This window comes from Chiloscyllium plagiosum, chromosome 9, assembly GCF_004010195.1.
Source record: "Chiloscyllium plagiosum isolate BGI_BamShark_2017 chromosome 9, ASM401019v2, whole genome shotgun sequence".
In the NCBI taxonomy this organism is placed as follows: Eukaryota; Metazoa; Chordata; class Chondrichthyes; order Orectolobiformes; family Hemiscylliidae; genus Chiloscyllium; species Chiloscyllium plagiosum.
In genome coordinates, this window is record NC_057718.1 from 89,832,413 (window position 1) to 89,841,460 (window position 9,048).

The window sequence follows — 9,048 nt, forward strand, 5'->3', positions numbered from 1 at the left end:
CCACATCATGATTCTTTTTAAAATTACTTCAGTTTCACAATTTGCCACAGTGTGAATTGCACCCACAACCTCTGAGTTAGCAGTATAAGGTCAGAACCACTAGGTTAACATCCCTTTGTAATGGCCATTGCACTGAAGTTTCCAGTGAATCTATCTTACAACAGGATGCAGAGAATGTTGCAAAGTGATTTAAGACCTTGCTGTTGAATTTGTAACTGGAACTCCTGACATTTGGTTGCCAGAGCAGAGAGAACAATGAAGCACTGAACAGCACTAACCTCTCGGTGGTATCTGTTTGCTCACAGGACAAGTTGATGTGAAATGGCTTGTCGCAACAGCAGAGAAAATAAGAGGAACTGCACATTTGTCCGGATTTTCCTGCCTCTGATTATTGCCATCGCTTTTCTTCAGACATCTGACTGGTGAGTGTGAAACGATGCATGGGGAAGTTTTGCGAAAAGTTCCAGTCTTGATGTTATTGGAAATGGCAGGTATTTGTCACCTTCCGTCTTTAGGAGGGAGTTTGGGTGTCTGTTTGAATCGGTGTGCGACAATATGAATTATTTGGTGCAATAGTAAAGTGAACAGTGAAACCTGAGGGAGGGTGGAGGGGGAGTTAGAAACCTCAAACTTGGAAGGTGTCAGGGGAAGTCGGTCGGCTGTTTGTTTTTGAGAAAAAAGTGAGATCTTTTTGAGTTTTTATGGTATATTGAGAAAGTTACAATAACTTTTAAAAAAAATACCTGTTAGGCAAGAGGGAAGATGGAAACATATATAAACTGGGATTAGTCCATTGATACATTTGAGTAAAAGGTTCCTTTTACTTAAAAATATGAGCAAAACAAATATAGTTGTAAGGATAGTCTAGGGAGGCAATAGCCTAGTGGTATTATTGCTTAGCTGTTAATCCAGAGATGCAGGGAATATTCTGAGGACCTGGGTTTGAATCCCACCATGGCAGTTGGTGTAATTTGAACTCAGTAAAATCTGGAAGGAAAAGTCTAACGATAACTGTGAATCCATTGTTGATTGTCGGAAAAGGCTATCTATCTGGTTCACTAATGCCCTTTCGGGAAGGAAACTGCCTGGTCTGGCTACGTGTGACTGCAGACCCCCAGCAATGGGGTTGATTTTTAACTGTCCTCTGGGCAATTAGGGATGGGCACTTAATGCCGGTCTGGTCAGTGACACCTTCATCCCGTGAATGACTAAAATAAAAAAATCGGAATTCATTGACTGCTGTGTGGCAGGAGTCTCTTTTGAAATATATCAAAAAAAATGTTGGAAAAGGAATTTGCAGGGCTATGGGGGAACAGAAGGGATTTCTATCTCAAAGAGCTGGCTTAGGCATGATAAGTTGAATGGTTCCGGGGTGGACAATTACAACTTCACCCTCAAACTGCCGTTAGCTTTGCTCCAAGTAAGTTGTTATCTGTAGTTTTGCAAGCCGCGTTTTGAAAGCGCAACCTCGGAACTGGAGCTGCGCAGTTCTACGTGTTTTGTTTGAGGTTTCAAAGTCACAAAGTGGTTTTGCACTGCCTCGCTGCCGGGTGAATTGTCTGAAACTGAGTGAATCACATGAGTTCACTTCGGCTGCTGCAGGCAGAGCTTCAAAACATTTGAAGTCAAGGACCATATTTTCTAACCCTTCACTTGCAGCAGCAACAAATCAAAGGGCTTGCTGGTTTCAGATCAACTGACAGGTGATGGGAATTTCAAATCACTAACTGTGTTATTTGTTGAAGCACTTAAACAAGACCAATGTTAACATACAATGAAATGCCAGCGACACGGAACAGAGAACTGTAGAGACATTTTAGGACAGAGACTTTGTGTGGCTGTAGACTTCGTAACCAGTGTTGGTGATTGAAACTGAGAGGATATCAGCATTTAAGAATGGGTTATGTAGATGGGTTGACCGAAGGACAGGAACAATGGCAAATGGGAACACATTATCACTACCATGATCCAGGTGAGTGAGAGACACTGGAAGATGTACCCTTTGTCAACTGGTCTGCTGAGCTCTAATATGAGGGCCAACAGTTTGAGACAGAGTTCTGGAATGAGTTCCTTTCAAAAATGGAACTAAAGGTGACCATCTGACAGTATTGCCACAAAGTAATTGCAGTGTGTACCATCTACAAGATGCAATGCACAAAGTCACCAAGGCTCCTTAGACAGTACCTAGCAAACCCACTATCAACTGGAAAGACAGGGCAGCACAGAACCTGCCAGTTCATCTTCAAGCCAGTCACCATCCTGACTTGGAAATATATCACTTGTTCCTCCAATGTCACTGGGTGAAAAGCCTGGAACTCCTTCCTTAATGGCATTGTGGGTCTTTCTACAGGACATGGATTACAGTGGTCCCAGAAGGCAGCTAATTACCACTTTCTCAAGGATCGCTAGGGGAGATGGATAATAAATGATGGTCCGGCCATGGCACCCACCATCGCACCTCCATACACACCAAGCCTTGTAATCCCATGGGTTGCTTTCACCATGGCCAAATCATTTCCATCCACTATTTGGCCCCATTAGCAGCTTCTCTCTCCTCCCAAACTCACCATGATCCACTCCTTTGTCTGTCCATCTGCTGTTCTCACTCTCTGAGCTCTATCTATCATTTATTCCTCCTCCACCTCTTTACTCTCTCTCCCTCCCTCTCTCTCTCTCTCTCTGTATATGTGCGTGTGTCGCATGCACTTTTACACTCTCAGACACAGCAAGTCCCTCCTACCCGCAGGTAGTCCTGAAGAATAGGCCCCGAATCCAAAATGTTAACTGCTTTCTTATCACAGATGCTGCCAGGCTGTGTTGAGTTTCTCTAGCAACTTTTGTTTTTGAATAAGATCATGTATTGCATGGGGATTTAAACAGTCATTCTTTCTATTCTCATCACGGTTGTTCGTCCTCTCAATTCCTGAAGCCTGGGTCTCTGTGTTGGGCTGTGAATCTTTCAGGGACAGCAATCCTCTGATGGTTGGCCATTCTTGATCCTGGATGGTGAGTGGTAACCAGTCATTCAGTGGTGGGATCAGCATACTGTTAACCTTTACACAGATTCACCTTGCAGCACAGACTGCAGAATAATAAGGACCAGGAACCCCAACTGATTGCCTTGCCCCTCCACTCCTACCCCTGTCCTGAGGAGATCAGTTGAGCAGTTCTGCCTGCCATCCCTCTATCAGGAATTTTATCTCTGCAGGTCACTGCCACAGTAATGGTGTATCCTGTGGACAATTCCCTGTGCAATTCACATCAGCTATGGACATTGGGCGAAGTTTCCGATCACTAATAAGAGACCTATGGTATGTTTAAACAATAAAAGTATGTGCTAACTATGCTTTTTGTTCTCTTGTAGTAAAAATCACCAATGGCACAGCCTCAGTTTGTCTCATCATTGGCCTCAGACTGTGTGTTTGGTGAGTCAGTACCTGTTGTTGTGTTGTGGTATTGACTGTTTTTACCTTTCCCCTCCTCTGCTTGAACTAAACTCTTTTTTTGTTTTTAAAAAAAGTGTCCTAAAATTCAAAGATGTGCAAAGTTTGTTGATTATCATTTGCTTTTATTTTATTCTGTCCACTTTCACTTCTCGTTCTTGCATAATGTTACTTGAATCTATTTAAGTCAGTGCAAAGCTTAGATATACATGACTCCGCTAAATGGTCAATCACCATTTGAATCGTCCAGTATTTCAGCTTCCTCATATCAGAGCTCCATGAGATGCTGCAAGTCAGTCTGCGTGTTTTTGCTGTAATTTGTGTAATGTGCACCCAGGCAGTCCAGGGAATATTCATTAGCTTGATTCTGGGACTGGCAGGATTTTCCTGTGAGGGAAGGTTGAGTATGTTGAGATTGTATTCGGTGGAATTTAGATAAATGGGTGGAAACCTCATTGAAATATAGAAGGGTCCCATTCTAAAGGGAGCCATTGGTGTCAAGGTAGTGTCACTGGGACTGGTAATCCAGAACCCCTAAGTTAATGCTGTGGGTTTGAGTCCCATTATGTCAGGTAGTGAAATTGGGTTACCTTTTTATCCAAATCCAATGTTTATCATGTAGACATTGTTGATTATTGTAATATCACATCTGGTTCACCGCTTGGTCCGCGACTCCAGACCCACAGCAGTATGATTGTCTTTTAACTGCCCTCGGGATAATTTGAGCTTGTCTATGAATGCTGGCTGAGCAAGCGACACTCTCATTCTATGAATTAATTTTAAAACATCCAGTGGGCTTGACTGGGTAGGTACAGGGAAGTGGTTTCCCGTTGTGGGAATGTGCATGACAACAAGGTGTAATCTTAGAATAAGGGGTTGAACGTTTAAGATAGGGATAAGAAGGAATCTATTCTCCAGGGGGTGGTGATTGTGGAATTCTTTACTGCAGAGGGCTGAGAAGTCTGGGTCATTTGAGTATATTAAAGAATATGATCGGCAGGTTTTTAATCAGCAAGGGAATGAAGGAAGTGTCAGGAAAGTGGAGTCAAGGATTATCAGATCAGCCATGATCTCATTAAATGACAGAGTGGAATCGATGGGCCGAAAGACCCCTTTCTCTCGTCTGTCTTAGACATGCATTTCCTTGCTTCATTGTCTATGTAGTATATGATTACATGTCGAAGCACTTACAGCCCACGATTTCCAAACTTTGAATATATTTCAAAACAAATTAGATGTCAGTAACCAGCCCAGGCAAACAGGCCAGCAGAGGCCTGCCTCCAATCACTGTTTTGGATCGGGCTGAAAGGGGAACTGCTGCAGTCAGAGTCGGTACCTTGGGTGTGAAGGGACAGAGAATTGGGAGCCAGCGACTCCAGTTGAAGGTGAGCAGGACATCGAGGTGCAGGCGGCTTGTGGTTTCTCCCAGTCTCTTGCTATTAAGGCCCACGCCGGACTTTGACCGGCTTGAGGAATTTTCTGAGGTGGCCAGGCATCAGCCGGACCCCCTTGGGACCAAAAGATTCAACTGTACCGGGGAGCGAGGGACAGAACAGCTGAGAATGTTAGTGAGGGAAACTCTCATTTCTGAATGGAACTGAGCAGTTTGCCAACAGAAGTCACTTTTTAAATAAAAATAAAAGGACTCTGCTCCCTGACAGCAAAACACTTTAAGTTTTTCTTTTGGGTCACTTTTGATATGTTTTAACTGATTCATATCAATCTTTGTGGCAATCCCAATTAACTTTTATTAAGGCTTTGAGGAATTCCAGATTTGAGGTGATAGATTGGATGGTATTACAGGGGTTTGTGACAATGCTGTCACTTTACAAAGGTTATTTTGGTTTTTTTGTTTGTTTGACGAGAGGTTGTAAAGGCAGAGGTGACGAACTGACTACTGGAGATGGCCTAAGTAAACAATTTAGGAGGACTTCAGGTTTTTTTAAAAATAATGTTGGAACAATGGAAGCAGTTTGAAGGGGAGTGGCCAGTTCTCACAGACCAGACTTTCAAATTTTTTTTTAGCTTTAGCAGTCAGAAGCTGTTTGGGGTTCCAGAAAAGGCAGAGCTTCAGTGAGCGTATCCTAGCTGCTTCTTGTCTGAAATCTCTCTTGATGTTGTTTCCTCCTGAATTGGAGAACTGCATGTAAGAATCTGTCTGAATTTACCTTTTTGCTAAGGAGTTTGTTTATGGGATGTTACTATACTGGAACAGTTAATTAGTAATATGTACTGTGTCTATTATTCAGTCAGGGTTTCCTACAGTTAAGTTATTCTCAATTTCTCTTTCTTTTGTTCATATTTTAACTACAGTTATAGAGCCATAGAGACGTACAGCACAGAAACAGACCCTTTGGTCCAACTCGTTCATGCTGACCAGATATCCCAACCTAATCTAGTCCCATTTGCCAGCACTTGGCCCATGTCCCCCTCAACCCTTCGTGTTCATATACCCATCCGGATGCCTTTTAAATGCCATAATTGTACCAGCTTCCACCACTTCCTTTGGCAGCTCATTCACACATGCACCACCCTCTGTGTGAAAACATTGCGCCTTAGGTCCCTTTTAAATCTTTCCCCTCTCACCCTAAACCTATGCCCTCTCGTTCTGGACTCCCCCCACTCCAGGAGAAAGACCTTGTCTATTTACCCTATCCATGGCCCTCATGATTTCATAAACCTCTATAAGGTCACCCCTCAGCCTCCAACACTCCAGGGAAACCAGTCTGATAAGCCTCTCCCTTTATCTCAAACCCTCCAACCTGTTTGAATAAATTGTGTTATGCTTAGGGTCGAGTAGTTTGACCAGTCACATCACATTTGGAACATGTACTTCGCATTTACCTTTTTAAAATAAGAAATGTTAGGGTCTAGGCTACCTTCAAAATATTTTTAAGTGGTCTGGTCTCATCCATAACAGGCAGATTGGCCGCCTCCTGTTTCTAATTTGTCTGTTGGTAACTGATGCACGAGAGGAGCAAAGGCTGGGAAGTGATGGAGGGAAATGGATGTTAAGAGGGATTGTGATCTGAGTTTGGCACCTGGGAGACTTTCAATGACAGGGGATGAGGCTGAGATGCCTTTAGCAAGGGAGTTGCAGAGAGTAGTTTGTGTGGTTAGTTCCAATTGTTCTAGCCTTCAGATGTGATCGATCACCTGCACCCAGCGAGTAGCTCTGATTATTTGAAGAACGTTTTAACTCTCTGACTTGGACAAAGTAAAGTTTCCACATTCTGAAGTGTGGAAAAAGCCCAGCCGGTCAGGCAGCATCTGACGAGCAGGAGGGTCAACGTTTCGAGCATAAGCTCTTCACCAGGAATGTCATTCCTGATGAAGATCTTATGCTTGATCTCCAGCATCTGCAGTCCTCATTTTCTCCTACATTCAGATGTTGTTTCCACTTGCGATGTTCCTCCTTCAGAAGGAGAAGCTTATCTAACGGCGTTATAACAGCTTAATGTTGGCTCTGTGCCAGCAGTGTCTTGCTTGTGTTTAAGTAGTTCTTTATTGTTTGAGTTTTGACAGCAGTTCCTTTTTTGAGAAGGGAGTTGGAGAGGGGTGGGAGAGGAGCGGGAGGTGGGGAATGCTGGTGGTCACAGTGATTGTATTTCCAATTTGTAACCTCTACAGCGGAGCAAACTTTGAAATAGCCATAACTTTTCTGCGAAGTCATATCTTTTTTTTTCTTTTTCCCCCTCAGATGGAGAGTGAAACCTGCAAAGTTCCTCAAAATATTGATTACTGGACAGTTCATGGCCTTTGGTGAGCACATATCTACGTTCACATCCTATTCCAAGTAATGTAAATTGCACAACTCCTCGTTCACCATCTGTGTTGGGTATTACCATATCCAAAGCACTCCACAGCCATTGAAATCTGGCAAGAAAGGCAGGAGGCCGGGAGAACGCAGCAAGCCAGGCAGCATCAGGGAGGTGGTGAAGTCAACGTTTCGGGTATGACCCTTCTTCAAGGTTGGGCGTATCCCCAGCCCTGAAGAAGGGTTACACCCACAACGTCGACTTCTCCACCTCCCTGATGCTTGCTGTGCTCTCCCAGCCTGCTGCCTGTCTAATTTGGATTCCAGCATCTGCATTTTTTTTTGGTCTCAAATGAAATCTGTCGTGCAGTCACTGTTGGTTCGTAGGCCTATTTGCACCCAGCAAGATCCCACACACAGCAAATGAGATGAATTACTAACTAATCTGTTTCTTGCTGGTGGCATTTGAGAGACAGCAGTGTGGAAAAATTCACTTGTTCTTCCTTTGACTAACTCCAGGCAATCTTTTCTGGCCCTCAGCCCAGCCCCTGAGCAAGCCCCTCAGTTCAATGCTATTATGGACGGGCGCATCCAGCCAAGTCTGCATCCCACGAAGGGAATAAACAAAAGAATTGGGTCTTCATTCCTTTACCGCAAAGACACTTCACTTTTTTTTCTTTTAGTCACGTCCCAGGGTGTGACCATGCACAGGTCAGGGACTTGGAGTTTGGTTGCAAGCTCAGGAAATTAAGTTCAGTAAAATCTAATCCTCTGTCATGAGACAAGAGAAAAGCAGCAGAAAAAGCAGGCTGTTATCCAAAAGCCAACTTGTTCACAATTGTCTGAGTTGACATGTGACTCCAGTCGCGTGCTGTTGAAGTGTCCTCGTCAGTTATTTTATTTGCACAATAAGTCACTTGACCAGCTGAGGAAGAATAATAAGTAACCCACATCCTGAACAGCTTCTGGCAAAATCCACTTCCTTTAAATGTGTGCACAGGGGGTCATTGCTTGGCCAACTCCCATTGAACATCATTACTTGGGTGGGGGAATAGCTCAGACTCCACTGCATCCTTAAGAAATCCACTAACCAAAGCAAGCAGCAACTTACGCAGTGATCCACTTTTGAGAGATTTTAACACTGCAACAGAATTCAGTTGTAACGAAATATTAAGGATTATAGTCAGAGTTGTACAGCACGGAAACAGGCCCTTCAATCCAACTCGTCCATGCCAACTAGATATCCTAAATTATTTTAGTCGCATTTGGCCCATATCCCTCTAAACCCTTCCTATTCATATTCCCATCCAGATGCCTTTTAAACGCTGTGATTGTACCAGCCTCCACCACTTCCTCTGGCAGCTCATTCCATACACGTACCATACTCTGCGTGAAAAAGTTGCCCCTTAGGTCCCTTTTATGTCTTTTCCCTCTCACCTTAAACCTCTGCCTTCTAGTGCTGGGTCTCCCAGCTCAGGAAAAAGACCTTGACTATTCACCCTATCCATGCTCCTCCTGGTTTTATAAACATGATTGCAAGGGAAATCAGAGGGATATTTTTTTCCTCCTTCTGCCGCAGATAGCAGTTTGAATTGGAGAATTTCACACATTCGCCTCCTCCAACGAGCACCAATTTTTCAATTAACATCAATGTTGTTCCAGATGGAGGGAGCAGATGACTGAATGTCAGGCCTCCAAAATGAGATTTGCGTACAGAAGCGCAGGCAAAATGTACCAACTTGACCCAACAACGTGGCAACAATTGAGATTAATTTGTTGTCTCAGGTGTTTATTTGTCTCTTTTTCTCTCTCCTTTCTTTTCATCTCTCTCTCTCTCTCTCTCTCTCT

At 43.6% G+C, this 9,048-nt stretch overlaps 1 protein-coding gene across 5 annotated transcripts in view; it reads left to right on the forward strand.

Annotated features, from left to right (window-relative positions):
- The window catches only part of LOC122553045 (ribonuclease T2-like), a 23,039-nt gene that overhangs the window by 3,275 nt on the left and 10,716 nt on the right, over positions 1–9,048 (forward strand). For all 5 annotated transcript variants that reach the window (XM_043696513.1, XM_043696511.1, XM_043696512.1 and 2 more), the window contains exons 2-4: positions 306–422; positions 3,365–3,425; positions 7,144–7,205. In XM_043696513.1, the coding sequence (XP_043552448.1) occupies positions 322–422; positions 3,365–3,425; positions 7,144–7,205 (224 nt within the window). In that variant the 5' untranslated portion in view covers positions 306–321. The remainder of the gene's footprint in view (positions 1–305; positions 423–3,364; positions 3,426–7,143; positions 7,206–9,048) is intronic.